Source organism: Gavia stellata, chromosome 10 (genome assembly GCF_030936135.1).
Source record: "Gavia stellata isolate bGavSte3 chromosome 10, bGavSte3.hap2, whole genome shotgun sequence".
Lineage (NCBI taxonomy): Eukaryota > Metazoa > Chordata > Aves > Gaviiformes > Gaviidae > Gavia > Gavia stellata.
Genome location: NC_082603.1, coordinates 27143434 through 27170251, shown reverse-complemented (window position 1 = coordinate 27170251; position 26818 = coordinate 27143434). Strand labels below are relative to the sequence as shown.

Here is a 26818-nt window from a genome sequence, read left to right as displayed (position 1 = left end):
ACTAATAAGAAAATTTAGGGCTAGCAATTCAGAGGGGATAGTTTATTGCTTTTTGGTTAATCCCTTTTCAATTTCTATCAGCATAGAAAGAGCAGAGCTTTTTGTCTCAGTCATTTGTGCCCAAAGCAAAATATGATCAAAACAGACAAACTAAAATGTAATTTAGCTTCCTACAAGCAAAGAGGAGGGATCATTCTACCAGAAAAAAGAGTCAGAATTTGCAGTTTAAACAAGACTCCATGAAGTCTTTGTCTTAGTAATGTTTGTATCCTAATGCTTTGAATCCAGTAACTTCTAGTTACCAGAGCTCAGTAAAGAATGTTTCCTCGGTAACTTCTTTTGCAATCTATTCCATTTTTACCTCTTTATATTAACTGTCTGACATTTTTCTCGGATGTATTCATGGTTTGGAGTCATTTACTGAATAATTCCAGACCTGGAGCTCATTTCTAAGTGGCCCTGAGCATTTGCTATTCAAAATCCAAGGTAAGTTTCTTAGAATTTGATAATTATATCTCAAAATATGAGTAACAATTAAATGGCAAGCATAACTGCCCTTGTACAAAATATAAGCATGGGGCAAAATTCCCTGTCAAGTGAATTAGCAAAGCATGACTGGGGCAAACTGAGCTGACCAACTTACATCTGCAAAGAACTTGGTCTATAAAACCACCTGAACTTACTCCCCTTCTTACCTACTTTAGGAAAGGTAAAAAGATCATGAACAGGGAAGAAATGGAGAACAGATGTTATCTTCAAATTGAGCTGATCCCCCACAGGTTTGTGGAGGATGTCATTTCCTACCCCCTGCAGCATCCCCTTCTCCTCCTCCAGGGTGTGCAGGCAGGATTTCAGCGGGTGTAAATCATCACAACGATGCTAAATTACACCAGCTGAGGCTGGCTCTGAAACTCCTTGTGCTCCTAGGAGTTAGGCTTAAGAAGTTAAATCAAACTTGGAAGTGATCCTCTGGGCTCTGCTTAGTACCCACGCCCCTGCTTTGGGATTCCTCGCTGGACGTCTTCCCTACTGTCCCAAGGTAGAAGAGTGGGCTGAAGCCTCGGAGCTCCAGCACCACAGCTGTGATTGTGCGAAAGGCTGCTCTTCACCTGTATTATTCCAGGGCAACGGCAAAGGGATTTGCTTTGGGGATTTCCTTTTTTTTTTTTCCACCTTGGGGTCTCTAGGACTGGTCTGAGCTATGTCCCCCTGTGCAATGTCAGCAGTGGCTGTAGAATTTCTGGGAATCTTCCTAGTGAAGCATAGCCATAGAGGGAACAACCTGCTGAATGTTTACAGAGTGTTTCAGGGGATGGCAGTGTGTCCTTGCTTACACGTGTGTGTATTTACAGAGCATCAGTATTGATCAGGCAAGGAAAAAGAGGGGAGGGAAAAAGGACTTTTTGGCTCCACTTCTGGGAATGCGTCTAAGGAGTGGGGAGATATGGCTAAAGGGACAGAAGGTGAACCTGAGGTTTATCTCTTTTTCAGGTATTTTTCTCTGCTGGTTCTTTGTGTGGACCAGAATGGTGCCTGAAAACAGCATTAATTATCTTTTTTAAATTATTTATTTATGTGGGGAAATATCCCACCTTCAGGAATATTTGAAGCTGTGCAAAGAATATTGTTCTATGTCCTTTCTTCCTAGTTAGAAGGAAAAAGGAAAAAAAAATGTTACTTTTATGAAGTGCTTTCTTCAGAATTTGCCAATTCATGTAAACTTTTTACAGCAACATCTGACTCTTGGCTCTAGCCAGGAGACCAAAAATCTGTGAATACTCTTCTTGATTCCTTAGCAGTATATCCTCTTCGGTAGCTGGTTTCATAGACGTTCTCTGACTGGAGTGAAGACTGTTTAGCCTAGGCTTAAAAAAGGTTCAAGCAATATGATCTTTTAGTCCCAATGATAATGAAAATACAGCAGTTATAGCTGTCTCTTGAAAGATAACCTCCCATAATTCATAAACAACAGAATTACATTGAGGGAGCCTAATATATAGTAGAAAATAGTGTCTGAATTTATCATTCTGACCTTGAAAGCTAACGGAGTAGTTTGTTACAAATAATTAGTTTTATAAATTTCTTCTATCTTGGCAACTTGACTGTGAATAGGTTGCAGTTTCCTTGAAGCTATTTGTTAGCTGAATTTATTTCCTGAATTATTGATGTAAATAACTCAGTGAATAGTAAGTAATTATTCTTGGCCTCTGCTTAGTTTGAAGGCAAGCACTTGGCTACAAGTAGATGATATTAGAAATTTGAGCTGCTGTGATTTGATGGGTAGGTCACCTTCTTTCCCTGACTGACTGAATATTGAATAATTTTTGTGTAATTTGCTCCTTCCAGGCAAACATCCTGTAGACTGCAACAGGGCTGTAACACTATACAGGGAGCATACAGTACTCCCCGGGCCATAAGGGCAGCAGTGTATGGATCTGATACCTCCTCTTGCCCTTGTGCCCTGAGCTCCAAAGTGACGTTTTTTTGTCTTGGACATCTCTGCCTCTACATTTGCCCTTTGCTGCATCTCCCTCAGAAAGGCAGCTGAAGCAGGAGCTGCTGCATTTATTTCTTGTTAAACTCCTGGCTGCGTCTGTAGCTTTTCCTATCTGTCCCCTTGGACAGAGGACCTGGGGATGAGATCGGTGGTTGCTTGCAGTAAACGTTGCAGGTCCGTGTTAAAACATCCGCCTATCAGCTGCGGTGTTTGGATCGGTGAGAGCATTTTAGAGGGTCCATTTTCGGCAGCAGGCTGCTGCCCCGCAGAGGGACCCCAGCAAGCTGCCTTTGAGGAGCACGGTGGCATAGCTCCAGCCTTACCCTCCCGCAATACGCCTGCTTGTCTTCTCGGTGAATTATGATTGATCACCTTCGGTGCCCTTTCCCAGGCTTTGATAAAATACGCCTCCGAGCAGTTGTCTGCAGGATTTTTGTGGCCATCTGTTGTTACCCAGGACTGTAATGTCACTGCCTAATCGTTTTCCACACAGGCTCCCTTTGCGCTGGCTTTTTGCTGGAGGAGGAGGTGGCCTAGGGCATGGGCCGTTTACTCGCGCACTGCTTCTGCGCCCAAAAACTCTCTCGCCGTCAGCAGGAGGATCGGGGTGAACCGTTCCTTCTGGGCTTAGGGTCGCTTGGGCCAATGCAGCATCTTTATTCACAAAAATCATGCCGTTTGTGCTGGGCTCTTTCCTCTGATACTTTCAAGGAAATGAGCCTTTTGCTCCCGTGGCTGATGTGATGGCAGTGCGCTGCGCATCCCTCGTTCAGGCTCCCTCTCCTAGAGCCGCTACATCAAAGCGTGAAGGGCTGGAGCCGCTGCCAGTGCTCCCTGAATTACATACTTTGCAAGGTCTGCATTGCAAGTCTGAAGCTGATCCTGAGGATATAATTATGAATTTCTAGCAGGAAAGAGTGGTCACCCTGGTGAGGCCACCCGGGGATCGCTGTGCCCCATAGCAGCTGGCACAGGTGGGATCCCATCGGCTGTCCTGATTAATGACATGGGTTTTTCTCTAGGTGAGGAAGGCCTGAAGTGAGCAGGCTGCAAGATCAAGCCCTGTGTTTATTAACAGACATGGGGTACCCCGTGCTTGTTCACTCTCTTCCCACAATGGCAAGAACATTTTGCATAGTAAAATTAATTCAAACTTGAGATAATGCTAAGCTAAAAAAAAAAATAAACCCAAAACAAGTGCTTATGAGTTCAGCTCCCTGCTTCCTCTTGAAGGTTTTCTTTTCTCGTGCTGTTCCAAATCTTGATTTCTTTTTTTCTTTTTTTTTTTTCTCTTTCCTTGCTGACCTCACAAGGACACAGTCACCTTCAGGCTTAGTCACCTTCAGGTTCCCTTTTCTACAGCTTGGCAACTCACTCACATGGAGAGTGGAAAACTGAGACAATTGTTGCCCCAAACTGTCCTTGGCCAGAGGTTGTAGCTCCGTCTGGCTTGTGGGAAAGTGCTCCCCTTCCCAATGGGCTGTGATTTATGCTCCGGCATGCTGACGTAGGTGGCAATTGGCACCTGTTTGTGCTGATACCCAGGGCTGGGAGTTGGAAATTCAGGACATATATCTTTATGTCCCCTTCAGCCGTTCTTGCTGCAGGAGCAGCACTCTGGAAAAGGGCCATGCTGGCATCGCGAGGTGTTAAGCTGGGATGGCTGAAGGAGTTAATCTGCTGCCTCACTGTAATATAATAGAAAGAAAAACATGCCTGTGGGGCTAGTCCATTTTACTATGTAGCTTCAGCTGGTAATTAAAAAGAAACAGTTCAAAATTAAGCAGTAATATGAATAAAACCCCAAATTAAATACACCCAGGACAGGTTGCATTTTTCAATGGGTGGATGCTTAGCATATCATGGAACCAGGCTTTTCAAAATATCTTAGGCTGGGTCCCTAAAACTGAGAGCTCCCCAAACCCCCCAGAGCTTTGCTTTTTTCCATGAGGGTGCCCCTTTCATTGCAGCTCACTCATCACCAGGGCCAACTGGTACACTCCTCTCGGGGCATGTTCCCACATTCCTCCTGTTACGGCGGAGACAAAAAAGTAAAATCGAAACCCCAGATGGGCCTGGTAACAATTTTACTTGCGAGTCAAGAGCGCAAATGTGGTTTCAGGTTCTTGAGAAGGATTTCACGTGCCCCCTTTGAAGGTGATGATCCCGACAGTGAGGACAATGTGCCCATTTAAGGTGGAGGAAAGTGATCGTGGGCACTGCCCTTTGGGCGTTCTGCCAGGCATCAATTTGGGGAATGCAGTTGCTGAGCAAAGTAGCAAGCTGTGACCTTCTCTGGGCATAGATCAGGCAGCTGGCTACTTTTAAATGGAGTGGTGCAACTGCGCACAGTGATAATTTTGAGGTAAAGGTGTGGGGAGCAGGGAGGGTGGGAAGGAGCGATAGGAGAAGAGGTATTTTCAACTACAAGCTCCCCAGCTGGCAGATTTCCAAAAGATGGAAGTGTTGTCTGAAAAAGGCTCACCTTCTGCTCACCTCATTTCTTACATTCTTTCCCAAAGTATCTGTTACTGGACACTTTTGGGGGATGTTGGACTTATCTGGAATGACTGCTCTTGTTTCAATGACACCTTTGGAGCAACATGCTACAGCCCCCGCAGCACCTCTCCTGGAGTGCTGCTTTTCTCCGCAAACCTTCTCACAAACTTATAGTGCCCACAAAACTCCTTAGTTCCATCGGGGAGTTTCCCTGACATTGAGGCAGCGTTTGGGTTTCTGAGTATAGAGGGTTGCTGTTGTCCAGTAAGTGGTGGATACCCACAGGACAGGAATAGCTGAGCAGAGCCTGAGGCCAAGCCTGCCTTGCTGGGGTGGTGGCACAGGAAGGGACAGAGCAGGGACCAGGGGGCATGCAGGAGCTGGGCTCGTAGCCAAGCCCAGGGCATCACCAAATAGGCAGCAGGGCCATGTTCAGTTTGTTCTGCTGGACCACTGCCTGCTTTGCCTGGATGAGTAATGTCTCTGCCTTCCTCTGCGCCTACGGGTTTCACATGGTCTGGTGCTACTTGAGACAGCCATCATCTGGTACCACACAGTCCGTCATTGGGCAGTTGGGTCCAATCACGTCAGTTGAGCACCCCAGCATTTTGTCCCCGTAATGGTCTTTCCGATATCTTTTATGTGAAAACCGAATGAGTCTGTTTAAGATCAAACTCGGTTGCCAGCTACTCAGCCCTGGGAAGAACTGTTATTCCTCTGCCACAGATTAATGTGAAGGGAGTGAAGAAAGAAGTGGAAGGAAACAATTTATGCCATCATGTCTGACTTGATTAAAAACTAGTATGGGATTTATTTTTAGGTTACTGGTAGATATGGGCATCGGTTTCATAGGTAGCGTTTTGTTGTCTAGCAGGTTAACAGTCTTCTAAGTCCCATAATGGAATAGCTGAGATGAGTTCCAGGGAGAAGCCGTTTTCTTCTTAACCACTCTTGGTTCAGCTATAAACAAGAAAAGAAATAATACTGCCTTTCTTCAAGAGTGCAGTCTCATGCCAGGGGTATGAATTGATTTTACTGTCTGTTTACCTTTTTATTGACAAGATCTAAGACTGCAGTCCAGAAGTCTAACTGGTGGCACTTGGACCTGCAAGGTGTCACTGCAGGGCAAGGTGTTGGTGACTGGAACTTGCTGCACTTCAACCAGAAAAACACTTGTGGAAATTGACTGGTCAGAGTGTAACTCTTCTGTTGCAAACGTTTAGAAACTGAGAACCTGGACCTATGCAAGACTACTGGATGCGAGTAAATCCCTCATACAAAATCCACAAAAGCCATACATTTAGGCTGCAAATTCAACAGAGGCAATTCTATCCCTTCCAGTGTTTCAGTTTTGATTAAGTTGCAAATCCTCCCTCCCATTATGTCTTAACTTATTTGCCTAAGCTTGAATTTGGGCATTGACCAAAGCAGAGAGTTATCCTACGGAGTTACTGCTTACTTACAACATTGCAGGTGGGGTGTCAAGCTGAATTATTGGCAAAAGAGACCGTGCCAACGATGTGCTGAGGGCACTGAAACTAAAACATCCTTCCACTGTGGAGTGGTGGTTTACAAAAAGGGAAAGGATGGAAATTCCATATCAAAGCCCTCCTTTTCTTCTAAATTAATCTGGACTCTTAAGTACCTTTAGAAACTAACAGAGTTCGTTACATTTGGAAGAAAAGGTTTCAGGTCTTGCCGTTCTTCCAATAGTGCCTGTGGTACAGCTGCTGTTGACTTCAGTTTACATATTTAAGACCTTGTTTCAGGGTGTTTTGACCTCTTTAATGTGGGTGTAGTATTTATAGTATATGTACTGGGAATGATACAATGTTTCTAAAGTGCTGTCAAGACGGAAATTAACAGAGATTAGGTTTTTACTCCATGGTCTTTATTTGTTGTTTTAATGGCCTTGTGCAAAGGAAGACTTGTATCTAAGAGCACAAACTATAGTAAGCTCACCTGTTCTATCAGATAACCCACCAAAACACCCAAACAACTGCTTCTCAGGCTCGGAGTTAAGGATGTGCTTGCCCCAGCCCTGCTGAAGCCAGGAGGGTGGTGCAGAAGCAATAGTATAGCCGGGTGAGCCCAGGGAACGCGTGAGAGCTGCTATCAACCAGGATAGTCCTTCTCTGGCTTAGGGGTCTTGGGGCTGAGGGAATGGGGGTCTCATGCACATTGCAGTGTTTTCTGTCTAGGAGTTGTTTCTGTTCTTTTCAAATGCCTTGATTCAATCAAACACAAAATACCAAAAGAACAAATGTTGACTTTTTCACTTCTAAGTTCCTCGTGGGAACTTTGTTATAAAGAGAAAAGTCAGGGGGCTGGAGACAAGCTGTTGGAAGTCAACTTCAGCAGCAGCTTTGGGTGTGCAAGGCTGAAGGCTGGAGCCCTAATCTCCCTGCAGCTTTCTCAGCATTAAGAAAACCAATCTTAGTCCCGGGGCTGCACATTAGTAGCATGACTGCTCTGCACCAGGCCATGCCCGCGTGTCACCGTCACGGCTAAGCTGGTAGGATAGGTGGTGGTTAGGGGTTTCTCGGAGCACCTCGGTCAGATTCAAACTGTTTTATTAAACTGGTTAATTGGCAGTTTGAAAGGGAGGGGGAAAAAGTGAGGTCCTTAGGTCTCCCTGGTCAGTGCCAAGCCGCAGACTGTTAACTACTCCTGCCTTTCAGAAGCAATAACTGCGGGTTTGGGGAACATATGGAACCAACTAGCCGAAAGGCTTTTATGAGGAGCTTTAACAGGGGGCACAGTTTTGTGAGCAGAAATTCCAGTGGATGAGTTAATAGTTTCACTTTCCTTAGCTGTCCCTTTATAGGAACAACAACAACAAAGTCGGGCGCGTTCCTCCTGCAGCCCCGGCTGTACAATGTGCCGATGCATCCAGGATTTCGTTTGGACACTGGGGGAGTCCTTTAGTAGATCCCCCAGGACCTGTTTTTTTGGAGCTATTTCCTGATGCTGACCTCATTAGGTGAGTTTCACAGCTCACTAATTCCTAGCAACAGCACAAGAGATTCAAGGAAAGGGGAAACCCGTCTTCTGGAAACCAATGGAACTGAACAGATTTGGGCAAACACTTTTATTGCTTTTCATTAATCTGAAAAATCAGGGACTTGTGTTTTTCTTTTCTTTTTTTTTTTTCCCCAAGCCACTATTTTGACCTGAAACTGTGTATTTGATTTTCTATTTGAGTACAGAGAAGGATAACAACAAAAGAAGAACCCCTGAAGAACCATATATCTCAATATTTATGTTTTGGTTTGTTTTGAACCAAGCAGGAGAGTGGACATTTCTTTTCCAGAGTTGCAATTTGGGCACTGACAGGATGTAGTCACTTAGATGCTTCCAGTAATGCTTATTTAGTATTTGCATTGTGGTGGCACATGTCCAAACGAGAGAGCAAAGGAAAACAATAGTTGCCTGCTCAAGAGCTGACATCATAATACGAAATTTAAGTACTTGTTTTTGTGCTAGTGTTATTAAGCATGGCTCTATGCAGGGTCATCCTGTAACTCCAGCTACTGGAGTCCTGTGAATGCAATGTTTGTAGTTCAGCCATGGTAGGTTTAGGACTGGAAAGTCATTTCTCCCCCATCACCTAACAGTGAAATTTGTCTGAGCACCAAAGTTTGATCTGAGAGTTTTCTCCGGGTTGCTTTTTGTTCCCAAGTCACCTGTAGAGTAAACACAACAGAAGAACACAGGACCATTTCTCTTCAGCTTAAGACAAAATTTGTTTCTTCTGTTGTAATTCCTGAATTTGTTGTCTATTTTATTAGGAGCATAGTTCATAAGAAAGTTTGGGACCACTCAAGTATTTTGTCTAGTAATAAGGTTTCCTTGCCCCTACAAAGCTGTTCTTCCATTGTGGCACCATTTGGGACCGTAGTCTGACAAATTGAAGAGGTGGCCCTGGCAACCTTTCCACTTGGTTAGAAATCCATAGTATTGCCTCCTAGACAAGGTGATAGGCACAGAGTCGAGCCACTGTCAGAGTCTGTCAAAAATTGATTTCTGACAAAGCATGCGAGCGTTCAGGGTAATCAACCAAAGTCAACTCACTCACGTCTGCAAATGTATTAAAAACATAGAGCTGAAAGGATATGGTTAACTCTGCATCCTTGAGCTGATGTTCAGTGGTGATCATGGCAAAGAATCCATGTACTGAATAGCATCTTTTAGAAAAGTGAACATGTTATGTCTTCTTTTATGCCATTCAGGACCTTATGACTGAAAGACCTTACGAGCAGCTGACATAAACCAGGCATGATACTATACTTGATGAGGGATAACTTGGTTTTTGTTTTCTGGGCTTTTTTTACTCTCCTCAGCCAGGGTCAAATGCACTTAAGATGGGCAAGAAGAAATCTCTCCTGTACAAAGGCCATGATTTCTCCTCTTTAGCTACTACATACAGCACTAACATGATGCTGACCTTCAGGAGCCTTTAAATGTCCAGTCTGAAGTTGCAGACTTGTGGCACAATAAAACGTGATGCATGAAAGTTTGCGAGACTACCTTGGAACAAGTGGGATTTTTATTTAGCTTTGCTTCCAAAACCGAATACAATGAAGAACATGGTTTCTGGTGGAAAGCCTCAAGTGTTCCTAAGCCCAGGCTGGGTACACATCTATTCACTTCGCCTCACTATTCAAAAAGGTGGCACTGCTTTCTTAGATCTGTTTCTTTGGATTGGGTTTACTTGCTTAAAAGCCGGATCTCATTAAAATCTGGCATAAAATAAAACCACCTACCCCCTTGGGCTTGCAAAAGGAGGTTCAAACTGTCCCAACAGCTGATACTGTTGTGTATATACCAAAACTTCTATGCAATGCCAGCCCCCTTTGAAACCTTGAGACCCAATGCAGTTTTGTCTGTTTGCTTCATGTGAGGGGTTTGGAGGTTTTCTAATGTTTCATCTTTTGACATTGTAAGTTAAATGGCTTAAACATTCAAGTTGATTTATACATGAGGTAGACTTTTGTAACCCATGCCTTCCATTAAAGTCCTGGCTCTGTAATCCAGAGGCGTGGGGGGGAGAAATACTGTTTGAGTGTCAAGGTAATCAGCAAAGCTGTTTGCTTTATTGGATTTCATCGGGCTTGTTTCATCCCTTGTCAAGGCCTGGAGTGAGCTTGCACATGGGTGGCAAAGGCTGGTCTCTGCAGATTTGGTTGCAACTGAACTGCCCAAGATCATAGAGGCAAAAGAGCAAAGGTTAAAGTGAGGCAGCAGCAGAGGTACTGCTGGGTGATGGTGAGAACAGTTGGCACGAACGTAAGAAATGGCCCAGTCTTGTTCACCAAGAAATGAAACTTGGGCTTTCTGTAGACCTCCCCCTTCCTGGAGATCCTTCAGTTGAAGTCACCAGTGGTGCAAGAGCTGTCCCCCTGCCCAGCTCTGCTGCATCTCCTCTGACCTTCCCGTGGCAGAAATGACTGGTCCAGCCCCCTTACCCTTGAGATGGCCTGTGCTGGTTTTGGCTGGGATAGAGTTAATTTTCTTCACAGCAGCTAGTATGGGGCCATGTTTTGGATTTGTGCTGAAAACAGTGTTGATACACAGGGATGTTTTAGTTACTGCTGAGCAGTGCTCACACAGAGTCAAGGCCTTTTCTGCTTCTCACACCACCGCACCAGTGAATAGGCTGGGGGTGGGCAAGAAGTTGGGAGGGGACACAGCCGGGACAGCTGACCCCAACTGACCAAAAGGATATTCCATACCATATGACGTCATGCTCAGTATATAAACTAGGGGGAAAGCTGGCCGGGGGACCGCTGCCTGGGGACAGGCTGGGCATCCGTCAGAGGGTGGTGAGCAATTGTTTTCATTTGCATCACTTGCCTTTCTTGTTTGTTGTTGTTGTTGTTTTTCCTTTTCATTACAATTTTATTATTATTTTATTTTATTTCACTTATTAAACTGTTTTTATCTCAACCCACGAGCTTTCTCGCTTTTACTTTTCCTATTCTCTCCCCCATCCCACTGGGGCAGGGGGTGAGTGAGCGAGCGGCTGTGTGGTGCTTAGTTGCCAGCTGGGCTTAAACCACGACATGACCATAGTCTGTGCAAAAGAGCTGCTAAAAAGTCTGGCCTGGTGGTTCCTGGCGCTTTGTGGAATTGGTGGAACCCACTCTCTTAGGCAGTAAAACAGGACCCATAGGTCTGCCCGAAGGGCTGAGCTGGTGTCTCCAAACACCCAGATAAAATCTGTGTGTTGGGTTGCTGCTTTGCACAGGAGAATGACACCAATCAGATAAAAAGGCTTCCTCCTGGCAGGGTGAAAACCCCTTTCTGTTGTCCGGGGCTGATCAGTCGCAAACGGGGGCCAGACACAGCCGTGCAAAAATGGCTTTCAAAGCACGCCGATGTGAGGACCCTAAATTGCATGAATAAAAACCCACTTTCCCAGAGCTGAAGTCATAACTTCCCATCACTTCCCAGAACAAATACTGTCTGCTATATTTATGAGGTGGGACTGTGTATAGGCAGTCGCTCTAAGTGTGTTTATTTTGAAGTCATCAGTTGTTCAGTAATCCCAGGCACCTCTGGGAGATTTAACTCAGATAGAGGTTTAGGCTGGAGGTCGTGGGGTCACTGATATTAAGATAGAGAGAAGGAAAGGAAACAGTGTTGTTTTTGTGGCATTATCTGAACAGTAAGAAAAAATAAATTCAGGTTTTAAGATGGCTTTAACCTGACTCTGAAGGAAATGGTCTACAAATCCAGCCAAGAGCAGGCGGCTGCAGCGAGACCCCGCTTCTCTTTGAGTTTGTTTTGAGCCACCCAACCAAAAACCATGGCGGTTATGGCTTGATGAAGGAAGACTTCTCTAGAAATCTGTTTAAGTGGTTACAGTTTTCCTTTAGCATATTCAACTGTTTGAGTTCCTAATTTTAACTTCCCTCCTAAAATAAAATCTCTTGAGTTGCTCTTTGGGCAGTAGTTTGAACCCAGCCACGAGCTCCCTGGCAGTGGTAGCAGGGTGCTGGACTTCAGCTGGTGGCCAGCATCACCTCTAGGTCCCAGAGCTGCTCAGGGGCAGAGAGCAGGGATGTGAACGTCCTGACACTCCTGAAATTTGGGATCCGATGCACGGGGGTCCGTCTACTGTTTTAAACTCCAGATAACTCATTCTGTCTCATGTGGAGTCTTTGATGTCTTATAAGAAGTGAACTCGTACTGGTGGGCTTTTCTGCAGCCCGGCACTTATTTTCAAGGAACATATAGGCAATTTTCTTTAAGACCTCTAACCCTCTGCAAATGTGACTGAAATCAGCTAATAGGTTCCAAATTTATTAGGAGGAGACAGACAGACCCAGAGCATTAATGCACAGGACTGGTTTCCCCAGGAAGCCAGAATAACAACAAAAAACCCCCCCAAAAAAAGCATTGGGAGTAAAGTAAGGATTTGTTTATCGCCTTCTTAATATTTTATCATAAAACACACTGTCTTATCCTCAGGGTTTGTTGGTGGTTTGTATATGTGTGTGCCTGTGTGTATACATATTTTTGTATATAAAAATCCAGCAACATCTATTGTTTAAAAAGACAAAAATGAGAAGGATTTCACTAAAAGCATTTTGGGAAACCTCTGCTCTCAGTTTTCCCGTCAACGTTTTTCTAAGCTTATATTTTTATTAGCCAAAATGTTTAGAATCCCCAGGAAATCCTGGGATGAACCATTTCCTCCTTGAGCTGTAGCCCTTAGGGGAAAAAGAAAAAGCTCAGATCCTTTCAAAGGTTAGAATTTTTTCAAACTGTATTTTTTGCAGATTTTTTAAATTAGAGAAAAACTACGTTAGGAAGATGCTTAACTTCAGGCTGTGGTCCTGGGAAAGACTGATCTCTTTGTAGAAAAGCCTGAAGAGACTCTTAGATCTGGGCAAGGAAATCTTTTAGGCTTGGGTCTTAATGGGGAACTGATTGCTGAATTGAGGTATAACAGGTTCAGTTGAAAGATCATCTTTATATTTTTTAAAAGTAAATTAAAAAATAACATTTGCTTTCCTCAACCAATTTGTATATGTTAGCATGTAACAGCTTTGTATTAAGGGCTATTAATGCCCTGGAGATGCTGATGTGCTGCTGCTGCTATTATTAATAATAATAATAATAATAATAGTCTCAGATCATATTTGTTATATACTTGCGGTTTTGCAGGAGTAAATCCAATTGACTGTTTCCTTTCCTTCAAATAAACTTCAATGGGAATCATAATTTTAAACTAATAAAAACTTCCATCCTGCAAATACGTATGTACATTGTTAATTTTAAAATCCTCTGGGGTTCACTCCTTAGAGGGAGTTCAGTGGGTTCAGTGGCTTAAAGTTAAGAAGGTCAGTAAGAATATGTGTCACAGACTGCAGCCTAACTGGGCCAGCTGGAGCTCAGCATGGGTTGCTTTACCTAGATTTTGAGATTATGGTTATTCTTTGGGATGGAGAGGGCACTGCTGTTATAAATGAGAGAAGCTGAAAAGGTGGTGAAACGTGAGGCTGAGGGATGTAGGAGTCTTTTCATGAAAAAAGTGACGCATCAATAACATTTTTCAGAACTCTGAATTTGCAGTCACTACATATCACTTTATTTTAGGAAAAGTGTGTTTGCTTATTTATAAAATTTGTGAAAAACTGTCTTAACTGCTGTTCTTCTGATTTATTCATCTACTTTTTATCAAGTTTCTTTGGAAGGTTCTTGGAAAGCTGGACATGAAAAGCCCAGACTTGGTGGTTCAGTAACTGGTACAAATTACTCCTACAGTCTATCACAAATATAAAAAGACTCGTGGTAATTCATGTGAAATTCAGTAGCCTTTTTGGTAATGCAAGGAAAAAAAATAACATCTTTAAGGATTTTTTTTTTTATTTTTTTTTTTTTTTTTTACCTAAATTTACATAGTGAAGAGTGCTTCTGCTTTCTTGCTATTTTCAGGTTTGGGATGGAACACGACTAGTCTGCTGGGACAGTGTTACAATTCAGTATCTGTGTTCACTCTGCAAAAGGGTGGGTGAGAGGGGAAAGACAAAAGGAGGGAGACTAATAATGAATTTCCTAAGTTTCTGCTACTAGAAGCATGCAGAAAGTCCCAATACTACAACTGTGACTTCAGAAGTTCGGAAGATTTTGATTTTTATCAAAAACCTTCTGACTGAGTTTGGGCTTTGGAGTTAAGCCAGCAGACAGGAAACGGTCAGAGGCAATAAAAGTTTCCTAATGTAGCGGCTTTTTCATTTCTATGTGTCTCATGTAGCCAAGTAGTCAGCAAAGACAGCCTAAAAGTCCTCAGACTGTGATCTCTGGGCCATATATGTATATGTTGTGAAGTTGTACTTTATGAGGAATATTAAAGGTCTTCTAACAAGGTCTACTAATAGAGGACTTTGCATCTGATCCCCTTTCCAGTTGGGGATGCCTAAAGAGCAGCCCTTGTTACTTTGGGCCAGGATGGGTCAATAGACCTGAGGTGCAAGAGAGTTTTTCAAAGTCTGGCCTTTTAGGCTTTGCTGCTTTGATTCGTAGTATCTTTAACTCCTTCCTGTTTTTCTTGTCTGCGTTTCTACAGGTGCTGTTTGCTCTAAACCAAACCCTGCTCCAACACGAAAGCCTCCGAGCAGGTAGTTTGCAGGCCCCGTATACCACTGAAGATCTCATCAAGCATTATAACTGTGGAGACCTGAACGCTGTCATATTCAACCATGACACTTCTCAGGTAAGCAAAAGCAATGCGAATGGGCCAGCTAATTGAGAAAAATCAGCTCCTTTAATAGCGATGTCCCTTACAGGACCAGGAATTGCCTTCTACCAAAACCCTGATCTAAAATTTCTACACGGGATGTAATGATTTGTATTCATTAAAATTGAGGTGAATTGAGATACAGAGAGATTAAGAGCCCGGCATAAAGCTTATCACGTGCCTATAGCACAGCAATTAGGAAAGCTTCAGTCTCAGTCATCACTTTAGACTCCATCTCCTCTTTCCCCTCTTCCTTTTGATGCCCTGTGTTTTCTTTCCGCACGTGCGTTGTTTGCCTGGTGAGAGAGTGGGGTTTCCTTGGTATTGCTTGGGCTCTGGGGAAGGGACTGCCTGGAAAACTTTCCTAGGAATGTGCCTGAAAAAAGTTAATTATGGATGTTTGTGGGGCTGTTGAATGTAGTCCCCTCATTAAGGGGGGGGAAAAATATCTTTGTAATATTTGAGCTTATATATGAAGAGGAAGTGAACCTTATGTAAATACTCTATAAAGTAAATAACTTCTCAAACATGTCATAACTCAATAATTTTGTATGTGTCTCAGGCAGCCCTTCAGTCTCTGTTTATCTTAGTTATCCAATGCTATTAAAAACTCTCAATGGAGCAGAAATCTGCTTTCCAGACCAGTTTGATAGTTCATGGCAAACTCTTGAGATTCTCATTTAATATGTAGGTTCCTCTTTCTCCTTTCCCGTTAATTCTATGGAAACTTGGTCTTTAGATGTCATCTTCTACCTCTCCTTTTTTTGATAAATGTTCACAGGTTCCTGACTCAGGTGCAGTGACTTACGTGGAGGGGACCTGTATAAACTTTGGCAGCCACAGTATTACGTATGTTTTGCCAATGAAGTCTATTAATCATGATAGCGGTTTACCATTAGCTAATGCAAACCAAGGATAACTATGTGACTTCAAGAGAGAACTGAGACGGGGTAAGCTCAGTTTGTTGATTGAGGCAGAGGTCTCTGAGACATCTTATCTTGCCATCGCTGTCTTGAGTTGCACAGGGCTCTGTGGGCCACTTGTTTCTCAGAGGAACAACTGGGAAAGCGAGGAGGGCCCCAACCTGGCCGTAAGGTAACAAAGTCTCCCAGCCATGTTCCGTGACATGGGTGTTTTCCCAAAGGTCTTGTATGCCCCTCTGAGAAGTTCCAGGTATACATGTGAAAGACACTGAGTTTATTCTGTTAGCAGGAGCTGCTCTTCCCTGTCACCTGTCACAGAACTAGCCTGCCCCTCGACAGGGGCAGAAAGACATCAGCTTGGACGATGAGAGGTCCTTAAATTCTGGACAAATGGTCTTGTCTCCTCTTTTTCCCTATCTGGTTATCATTTTCAAATAGTAGAAAGTGTGGTTGGTGGTAATGAATGGGATAAAAACCCTTTGCTGTCCCAGTTAATCCAGTCCTAGAAAGTGAAGCATTGTTTCGGTGTGACTAAGCAGGACGTAATGGGGTGGTACTGAAACAGAAGTCTGTGTAGTGCCAAAGCTGCCAGAGCTGTTCGTTCTGGATAGCCTTGCACTGAAAAGTAAAGGGAGAAAGCAACTCAGGTAGGAATACATCTCTAAAGATGGGGGGGGTGAGCTGGAAAAGGTAGAGAGCTCATGACTTTAGAGGATCCTGGAGAAGTCAATGATTGTAACTATTCCTGCAACATCGAGGCACAGCACAAGAGATAAATACATAATGATTTTGGAGAAATAACCCTTTCAAGGTGTGGTTGTGTATTTGCCATGGATGCAAAGAAAGGACTACTAGAAGTAAAACCATGAAGTCAGTCCTGGCATCTGAATGTCCTGAGTCATCTTTTAATCTCTATCAATGTAGTTTCTCCACCAATAATGCCTTTGTTTCTGAGACAAGTTGTGGCCGTTCACACTGGTTGCATTGACTCTCAGACATCTGTGATTTGTTGACACAATGTCCTATAACAGACCTGTGGGTTAGACTTGAGAGGAACAGATTGCTGTAAAAACTTCTTTATCCCTGCAAATTCTTGGATCAAATGTGAGTTTAAAAACAGTGTTAAAGAAAGAAGAAAGAAACCAACAGCCAATCAGAGTTCAAGCACTGGTGTTAGTCATGGTCCCAGAGTGCATGAAGTTGATAGAGATTATAACACTTACAGGCCATGGAAAATTAAAATCCCTGTATGTATACTGGTCCCTACAGAACTCTAAAAGTTGTGGAGTATTTTCCTGTCATGGGTTGTTGTTTTTAATTTGGTTAAAGAGGTTTTTTGTTTGGTAGTGTTTTTATAAACCAGCTTTATACCATTCATTTTTAATTGCAAGCAGAAGAAAATAGAAAATTAAAACCTAAAATAAACTCCCTATTCAGGTCAACTTTGGCCAGTTGTGGTACTTCCAAAGTTTATTCTATGTGTTTTTTGCAAAGATGATAGACTCGCTCTTCCATAGAGAGTCTTTGCCATTTGTTTACCAAATTAGATTAGCCTGGCTGAAATATTACACATGAAGCATCCCCCATGGGATCTTTCTCTTGAGACATTAAATGTAGGCACAGGGATTGATCATGGGCTGAGAGTATATTGCAGGTCTCATCAGGTGACCACAAATGATAGGCCTACAAGTGCAGAAAAACCATAAGTATCCCAAGTGAGATGTATCATCACTTAAACTTCAGGACAGGTACCCATGCCAATCTTGGGAGACAAGAGTGTCACAGTGTTTGTAGAAGGTGTGCCCATTCTTCCATGATATCCAGCTGCTGTCCTAGCACTTCAAGAGGTCTGGTAGGTCCTTGCAGCTGGTACTATTAACACAACTTTGAAATATCACGTAGAAAGGAATGAAAGATCAGGAATGGAGCTGTAAGACTCAACACTTATGGGAATGGTGGAGGCCAGGAATTCAGCTCTGCCCCACAGGGGCATGGAGACCCGCAGAAGGCTGTGACTCTCACTCTTTGAGCCTTCATTTGGGGGCTGTTTATAAGGTTACTAGTGCCTGCTTGTCCCTTGAACATTAGCGGGAACTGCAGAACAAAGGTGAACTGGTCCATCAGTTGCCTCAGTTCAGAGCCTTTGGTTTAGGTCACTGTAATGAACGGGGAAGTAGTTGAGAAAGTCTAACATAACTACGGGGACAGTGGTGGTGGTGAGTATATAACTAGGTGCAGTAACTTCCTCAATTCCTCTGGTGTGACTCTTGGGAGACGGAACATCTTCAGTAGCCATCTGCAAGATGCTGAGATGCCTTTAGAGCAAACCTCATCCTGGAGCAGAAAAAAGGGGCAGAAGTGGAAATACTAATACTGTCGACTCAAGGTGTTACAGATGAGTTTCTTGAGCCTCTTTAGTCTCCCCAAGGGAGTTTGGGAAATCTGCAGTTTCCCAGTGCCAGTCTTGTTGACTCCCGCAGCGTTTGGGAGGAGAGGGCAGAGTCCCCGGGGCTGAGTCCGTGCCAAGATCGTGCACAGAAGGGACGGTGCTGGGAGGAGAAGTGCAGGGAAAGTTATTTCCTAGACTGAAGCGGGAGCTTGGGCACCAGGTCAGAGGACAGCTCCTTCGGGGGACAGGGACAGGGACATGGACGGGACCTCCCCAGGGAGCTGCTGCCTGCCTGGGGGTCGAGAAGCCGGGCTCAGTCACGGTAAGGTGCTTGAAATGGAGGGGTGTGAGCAGGCCCCCAAATCCCTGCTGTTTTCCTGTCCCAGAGCCATCAGCACTGATGACAGTGGAGGACTAAACAAATCCTTCTCAGTTTCAGGATTTTTTTTATTTTAATTAAGAACAGTGAAAGGGGGAAACACCTCTGCTTTCCTGTGGTTATATTACACTCTTCATTCCTTTCTCTCTCTTTTTCTTAAATTTTTTGTTTCCAAGCACCATTTTTCCAAACATATAAATCCTTATTTAAACTTAATAAAATTTTAAGGGGCTGAGTTTATTCTGTTAGACTATGACCCAAAAGCAGAGTAGGAAACATCTCTCCTGCTTCTACAGCCTTCTGCAAACACTTGATTCTGTTGTGACTTCTGCAATCAAGAGGCTTACGTTGGAGTTTCTGGGCAGAGAGTCAAAATGATACTGAAGAGAAAGTATTGTAAGTTAAAGATAGGACAGGCATATTTTCTGCTTCTTTCTCAGACTTTTTCCCCTCAAAGAAGTCATAGTTTCTTTCTCTCCTTTTGAAAAAACTTCCCTACAAGTGAAGAGGAATCAGATTAGATCAGCAGCTTTAACTTCTGTATTCTGTCTGATGCTCTCACAAAGGGATTGAGGTCAGCATGTCCAGATATGTTAAAATACCAAAAATCTTTTAGTGCAAAATCAGAAAATTATCTACCTCCAGAGAATTTTTTTTTCTTACCTGAGACAGTTAAGAAGTTGCCTAATGACCTGAAGCTTTGGTGAGGAAAAAGTACGGTGCAGAACAATTTATCTTGTATTCTGTTCCCTAAATCTGATGTAAAGGTCTTTATTTAAACACTTTGAACTGATATGTCTAGAGTTTTGGCTTCAGTGATATCTTGTACAAGTTACTTCCTGTGGTTGGTTTTGAGATGTTCAATTTTTTAAGGACAATTCTGTAAAGTAGATTCATCTTTGCCAGCCTGGAATTAGCAGGTTCTGTGTTTCCTTGTATTCCTATGTACACTTTATTTAAAGAGGGAAATTGAAAAGCTGAGGCTGAGATTTTTCTCTTTCAACCATTCTCAAAAACTATACCTGTGGTCTCCAACTATCTTCTCCTCTTCTGTCCTCAGCCATTCTCCTGACCTGAGGAGAGGCTCCTGTCCAGGAGAAGATGGTTCCTCCTCTCTTGTTGCTGACTTGGTGTACCAGAGGCATGCAGCTACACTGCTTTATAGACGGTTTTCTTCAGGCCAGGTCCTACAGGCTGCGTACTTGTTATTTACCTGTCCCATTTAGGGTTAACAGTACAACTCAAGAGTGATACCTGCCACTTATGCAGCATCTTTCATCTACAGAGCCTTTATGTTTTGCGTGTGTTTTAGACTGTATTGAAAGCCCTTTGAAATAATGGATAATATTTCCATGCCTTCAGCAGGCTTTGTGTGAGTTCCAGTGGCCCCAGCCATCATCTGGATATCAAAATGAAGAAATCAAGTGAAGCCAGTGAATAACCCAGTTTACGGGCTTTATGCACACCTGAGTATAATGATCTTGTTGCCAGGAGAGGTGGGGTCTTAGCTTCATCCTACACAGAAAAGCAAGCTACGCAATGAAGTTGCTTTGCAGACATGTCTCAACACCTTTCGGGTGCTCAGGGCTCACAGTGCTGCCTCCTTCAAGCTGTGTCCATTAGAAAGAACAGAGCTTTTTGTATAACTTACTAGAATGATGTCACCCATATCTTGAGTTGCCTCTGCAGTTCAAAATCCCATGGATTCATACTGAACCACAGTGTTCAGGCAGTGGGTGTTGCCTTCTGAAAAGCATATGATGGTCCCAATAACACGACATTAGAGACCCATACACTAACACCATGTCAGCAGTCAGCCTCCCTAAACTAAAGAAGAAAAGGGTTAGTGCATCACTTCACAGTGCACGTGCTGTGCAGGTTGTGTTATGTGCTTCTTTAAAAATGTTATCGTCCTGCATTTAAACCTGTTGCTTAAGATTTAAGGGTCCTGATAATTCTAATTACATCATTAACTTGCCCCATTCTCATTCTGGATAAAATACAACTGGGTTTCTGGCTCACTTCTCAAATCAATGAAAACTATCTGTGGAATGCCCCAGCTTCAATAACTGCAGAAACACCATTAGGTAGAGTGTTGAATGACAAGCAGACCTAATTTGTTCAAGGAATGGAGTTTTATCTAGGGCAAAGGAAGATAAATCCATAAACCGAAGGCACAGCCATTGTAACGCAACGCTTTGGAAGCGTCTTATCGTTTTCAGCTGTAACAAAGTGCAGGCGAACTGGCACAGCCTCTCGTTCTTCCAGGGAAAATGATTATAGGCTTTCCAGTGAAGCAAGTGCATGGCTGTCCCAGGCGCCAAGGGAGCCAGTCCCACGAGTTTCTCGTCTGGGTCCAGGTGAAGGGTCAGTAACACTTCCAGGAGTGTTTGTTAAAATGACATTGATGGCGGTCCCGACACCACCTGGGTGTTTGGCATCACGTGTGCTCAGAGCTGCTTGAGCTCCGATAGCAAGCAGAGGATGTCTCCCACCTTCTCTTCTTTGGGCTGTAGCACAGGATGCTGCTGGAGAGATGCTGCCTTCCCATAGTTCAGAAGAGCTCCCGACCTGCCACTGTGGGATCGTACTTTCTTTCCGCTTGCACCTGAGTTACAGCTTTGTGTCTTGGTATATTGTGAGCATTTGGAAGTAAAAAAACAGAAGTGCAGCCAATATTTTCAGAGTCTAATTTTCATATTATGTCAGAACAGGATTCCAGATTGGAGCAATATTATATTTTGGCTTATGAGTTTCAGAAAATTGGTTACAGATTCAGATTGTGGGAGTTAAGTCTGCTTGTTGATGATAGTGCTGGGGAAAACACTGCAGAGATTATTTTTTTACTAATAATCTGGAACATGCCCAGATAATTTTCATGCTACAGGTTTTGAAAATAGGTTCTTGCTTGAAAATTTTCATTACGTGTTCGCATTTAGAGTTGTCCTACCTTAGAAGTTCCTTCCTTCTTCTTTACAGTTTCCATGGAGAAAGCAATGGGAGAGGGAGAGAAAGTCAGAGAAAAATTGGAACAAGATATTTAAAAGGCAAAGATTTTTCTTTTAAAGACTGCTGCGTTATTAGAAAAGGAACATACTCACCTACAGAAAAGGGCTGATTTGCATTAAAAACGTTTAAGCATTGTTGACTACCTGTATTTATTAGTAAGGGAATAAACTATAAAAGATTATGAAACAGTGATTGGTAAAAACATTTGGAGTTCAAGGTAGTAGCATACTGCTTTCTGTGCATTGCTGTATGTTTGCTGTAAAGCATTTACTATCCCTTCTTTTTAAAGAGCTGGTTTATGAAGTGTTTCTTGGAAAGATTTGTTCAAGAGAAATGAGAAAGACTTGTTACATTTTTAAACAAGATCTTGTGGGTTGAAAGTACAAAATGCTTTTTCTCCCTTTGTGTTTTATCCAGAGGATGTATTTGTCACCTCATTATGACAGGGAGGGGAAGAAAGCAGGACAAGGGGGCAATTTGGTTGTCCTGGCTGACTTGGCAGGTTTAGCATTAGACATTACCCAAAAAGACCATGTTCCTGGTTACTCCCTGACACAGCATTTCTTGGTCTGACACTATTATTGCGCGTAACCCAATAGCGAACACCACAGATCAGGTTCTCCAGTGTAAGCTGTGTGTGCTCTCTGATGGTGACTTCAGACCTGGATCTTCTCTTCTCTCCTCTGCAAGAGATGATTGCTGATAAACCCAAAGTCAAGGCTATACAGTTCCACCAGCCTAGATGCAAATAAGCAAGTTGTCCTTGAAACTGATTTCGTCTCTACTTCACTGACTTCATCTGAATTATTCTTTATTTTTCTCCTGACTGGTCCCCGTTCCCTTTCAAAATGCTTTCTTGGAGATGTTCTGCATCTTTATGTCCTATACTAGACCTCTCAAACAACCCCACCTTAAAAAAAAAAAAAAATTAAAATTAGTTCAAAAGTCATCGTCCAATTTGTTCCAGATGCCAGCATGGCTGGAAAGCTTAGGCTGGTTGGATTGGGGGTAGCCTGGAGTTTTGCTAGGACTGAACAGGAGTGCAGGGCTCTCTCCGCACAGCACTGCCTTGTGGTGTCAGCTCTGGAGGTCTCGTGTCCAGCCCAGCTGCTGTTGTGTTATTAACCGGCTTTTTGCTCCTTGCTAAGTTATGTGGTATTTTGCAAACCATATCTTTTGGATCACAATTGCCTTGGGTTAAAATCATATTGCAAACTTCACATAAACATTCAGCCTTTCCCTAGCATCTTACTAAACAGGGATGGGAAGAAATTCACTGAAGAGCCCTGAACAATAGATATTCAAGACAACCAAACCTGAGTTTGTACCTGCTACTGACCAGCTGTTCTCCCACTGTGTAACAGAAGACAAAATGAAAAATACCTTTGGAAAAAGAATTGCAATGCTTTAATAAACCAACCCCAAAACCAAACCTTCTGGCCCCAGTTTTTTCACTTTATTGCCCTGCTTCACCATTTGATCAGTATCTTTACTTGAGTGTCATGGCAATATAATAGGTGATGGTTTTAGTGTCAGAACAGGAAAAAAATATTCTTTGTTAAAGGAAACAAAGCATTTGGAAGGGAAATAGAAAAACTTGAACTTTTCCATATGTTTGCAAGCTCCTGAAAGCTGGCCTCAAAAAAATCCCAATGTTAAAGGGGTTTTAAATGGGGCAGGAGTATCATTAGGTAGTTAAGATTTACCCTCCCCACTGAAACACAAACCTTTATTTGCATACACTGCAGGCTTGTCATCCTTATTCAATTAATGAACAGGTCCCTGTAATCTGGGCCTAAATATACACTGCATAGTTGGGTGAAGCTTGCAGAAAGGGGGCCGGGATCATTGTTCCGACTGTGTTTTGTTAAGACTTCTTTAATCAAAACATTCATTCAGATAGAGAGGCCGGCTGCATATTTTGGCATCGCTACCAAGGGGAGCAGGGATGGGGTTGGGGTGGGGAGGGAGGCCTTGGGGGAGGGGTTGGGGTTGCTTCTACTTTCTTTTTTTTTTCCTAAGTGCTTGGAAAGCAGCTATTTAACTGGTGTGGAAAAACAAATAGAAAACATACATGGAGGTCATGACTTCTCAGGGATTTGTTGAAAGTCTTTTTTTTTTAACGGGGATAAAAGTATCACCCCCCAAGCTTCTTTGTGAGTTGCACAGCCCATCCCTGTGGCCTTGCTGCTATTTTTTTTTTAAAAACGTTAATTTTCTATTTTTTTTAACATGCTTTCCTTCAACCCAAATGTATGGGAGGAGAAGGTAAAACGCGGCAGGGCAGGCGACTGTCGTTTGGCTGGTTGCCACCTGGGAGAACAGCAATCGCAGGACATGTTTGGGGCTCCCGGGAAGGGTCTCCCCGCAGGGGTGGCAGGGGCTGGAGCTGCAGGGGCACGGGTGTCCAGGCACTCCGGGGGCTGCAGCTCGCCTTGCCTGCAGGCAAATTTACACCCAGGCCAGCAGTGATTCCTGCAGCTTTTGTGCCACCTGCAGAGTTGGTTTTTAAAAGTATCATGCGCTATCCATAGAGACTTTACTAGCTTTCAGCCTACTTTCACCCTCCACATCCTCTCCTATTTGCGATTTTCCTCTATTTACAATTGTAGATGCTCCAGTGGCTCATAGACCTGAGGTAGCCAATTTGAAACTCAGTTTCAAAGACCTCTGCTTTCACACGCAAGTTGCCACGCCATGCTGAGAGGTACCCAAGCTAGCTTTAAATCGGGTAGGCCAATTACAGAAAGCTTACTGGTGTGAACTGCAATGTATCTGCAATGTATATGGACCCTGAGCAGTGATGTGGGTGGGCAGGGATTAGCTCACAGCCAGAAGTGGCTCCCCAGAGCTGGTCCCAAGAAATGTGCTTGCTCTTACACTGGGTCTCCTTGTGCTCTCAGACTTTCTTCCCTCCCTCACTTCTTCCCTTCCCCTCCATTTTTGCTTTTTCCCATCTGCAGCCTCATCCAGGTATTTTCTGTGGGTTTCTGATGCCCTGCAATATTGGGTTTGTGAGAGGAGACTCCTCTCTTCTTCCTGCCATTGCTGTTTCCAGGGAAAAGGGTACAGGCAGGCTGCTGGGACTGCTAGTCTTGTGCCTCATTCTTCTGAAGCAGCAGATGGAGGAAACAACACGCTGGAAAAGAGGAGCGCTGGGCTCACTGGCATGGGGCTGTGAGACACCCCGACCTCAGCCGCTGCCCCGGGAGCCTGAACACCCCCCCCCACCATGGGACGAGAACAGGGGCCTTATCCGTGCAACACAGCCTGGAGAAAGGAGTCGTCAGCCTTTAGCTCAGAGAGGATTAGACGTGCCTAAGTGGAGCAGAAATGCTGGAAACTGCAGCAACGCATCCCAATTGCAGTGAATCGGAGCCAGAAAATACTTCAGGGTTCATAAGCCCCTCTCCATCAGGCACCTGGTTCGCAAGACCGCACTTTCCACCGAGGGAGAGCTGGCTGTCCCTTTGCCTTGCAGTTTTTCAGGGCTGTTCCCTGCTTGCGGAGGTTTGGTACACTACAGACTCCTGCTAAGCCAAGGAACGTGATGGAAAATCTGTTCCTGCCATGGAAATGCTGAGTTGGTCCAAACCCCAACAGCACTTCCCAAAGGGCTCCGTGGCGTGGGGACGGCTGTGGCCCAGCAGCGTGGCTGGTGGGCGAGTGCGGGTGGCAGAAGTGCAACTGGCTTTTTGATGTGCGCTCAAAACTTGCAAGCCTCCGTCTGCAGTGGGAGTTGTCCCTGGGGAACTGCTCTGCTTTCTGCAGAGGGGTGGGAACAAAACTGGATGAGCACAGACCGGGGATATGTTTAAGCTTTCTGTGACTTCAAATCAGTCTGAGTGTATCCAAGTTTGGTGTCAGGGCATGCTTCTAACAAACCATTTTAGCAGCCCAAAATCCACCAAATTGACAAACCTGTCCTGTCCATGACCTCCAAAATATGCTGGATGTGCCTGTAATACATTCTCAAGACCCATCTTGGGTAGATGTTTGCTCTGGAAAAGGGAAAGGAGTGATGGAACTGACTTATCCTGAAGATCAAAGACTCCTTTTACAGTCCACTCAGACTTCTAACATACTACTTTAAATTTTGGTACTTAAAAGAAAGCAATAATGGGTTCATCACAACGTTCTTGAACTGGACACCATTTTGCAGAGCTCCTTCCTGGTTTCCTTTTTCCATAACAAGCTGGAAGCTCATCTTCTTGGCAGCTGCCAACTTTGGGCTGTGGGCTAAATCAGATTAACCAGACACCCCCTCCTTCGCCAGTGAAGGTCCCTGTCAGGATGGAAACCCAGGAGTGCTGGAGGAAAACCAGTCGAGTCGGCAGCAGCATTCGTCTCTTCAGCAGCCACGTCCTCCTCCATCAAGAAATGATTGCTCTCGCAGGCCGTTCACTTTGCACTATTTGAATCCTCTGTATCAGAGGCTGCAGTAAGTGGATATTGCTCTCCCAGATGCCAGAAGGGTCCATAAATCAGAGGGGAGCAGGTGTCTTCCAAGTCCAGAGCAGTATATTTTGCAGCACTGCAGTAAAAAACACAATGCCCTGTCAAGGCTGGTTAACGGGAGGGTATCCTCCCTTCATAAATGAATGTTAACTCGAGCTCAGATGTCAGCCTCTGACCCAAGAAGGGCTGGTGTGAATTTAGGGCCGTTCAGTTTCTTGGAGGAGCCGGCAGGTTTCGGGATGCTGCTTTGGCTCCCTGGCAGCCCCCGTAAGTCGCGCTGTCAGCTCTTGAGATCCTTATCTTGCGTAGTACTGTCGACCGAATAAAAGTTCCCGACCTGCATGGTACAGGGAAAATCCTTCAAAGTATGATCCCTTACTTGTCTTCCGGCCTCTGCCCACGTAAAGCTCATAAACTACAAGACTAATAAAGAGAACCCAATCTTTATCATGTTTAAAAAAAAAAATTAATGCAGTCAGCGTGACCTGGGAACAACTCCCTGCTAACAACTGGATATAAGGATTACTAGTACGGAGGCTGAGCTTTCCTGTCAGGGAAAGATGGATGGGTTTTGTATTTAGATGCTGGACTGGAACTTGGGAAGCTGATGGCCAACTCTCCGCCTTGCCATAGACATCCCTTGTGACCCTGGGTGTGCCTCCTCCTATTTCCCCTGCTTAGCCTGTGAACGCACTGGGGAGAGAGGGAGACGTAAGGCATTATTGTTAAGAGATTCCCCTGCAAGGATTAGTGATGACACTGTGCTTGTGGCAGTCTGGAGTTTGAATGTTGCACAGGAGGTGAGGCTGGAAAGCCATTATTTATCTGCTCATTAGGAGACAGGAGGAGAGAGGAGTCTCAGAAGCCAAGAGGGTTGACCAAGACATAGGAACATAACGGCGGGAGAGGTTTTTAG

General features: G+C 44.0%; 1 protein-coding gene across 1 annotated transcript in view; it reads left to right on the top strand.

Annotated features, from left to right (window-relative positions):
- TRABD2B (TraB domain containing 2B) overlaps nucleotides 1–26818 on the top strand; it is a 293689-nt gene that overhangs the window by 148251 nt on the left and 118620 nt on the right. Inside the window, exon 3 of the mRNA XM_059822056.1 lies at nucleotides 14574–14720. Within this exon, the coding sequence (XP_059678039.1) occupies nucleotides 14574–14720 (147 nt within the window). The remainder of the gene's footprint in view (nucleotides 1–14573; nucleotides 14721–26818) is intronic.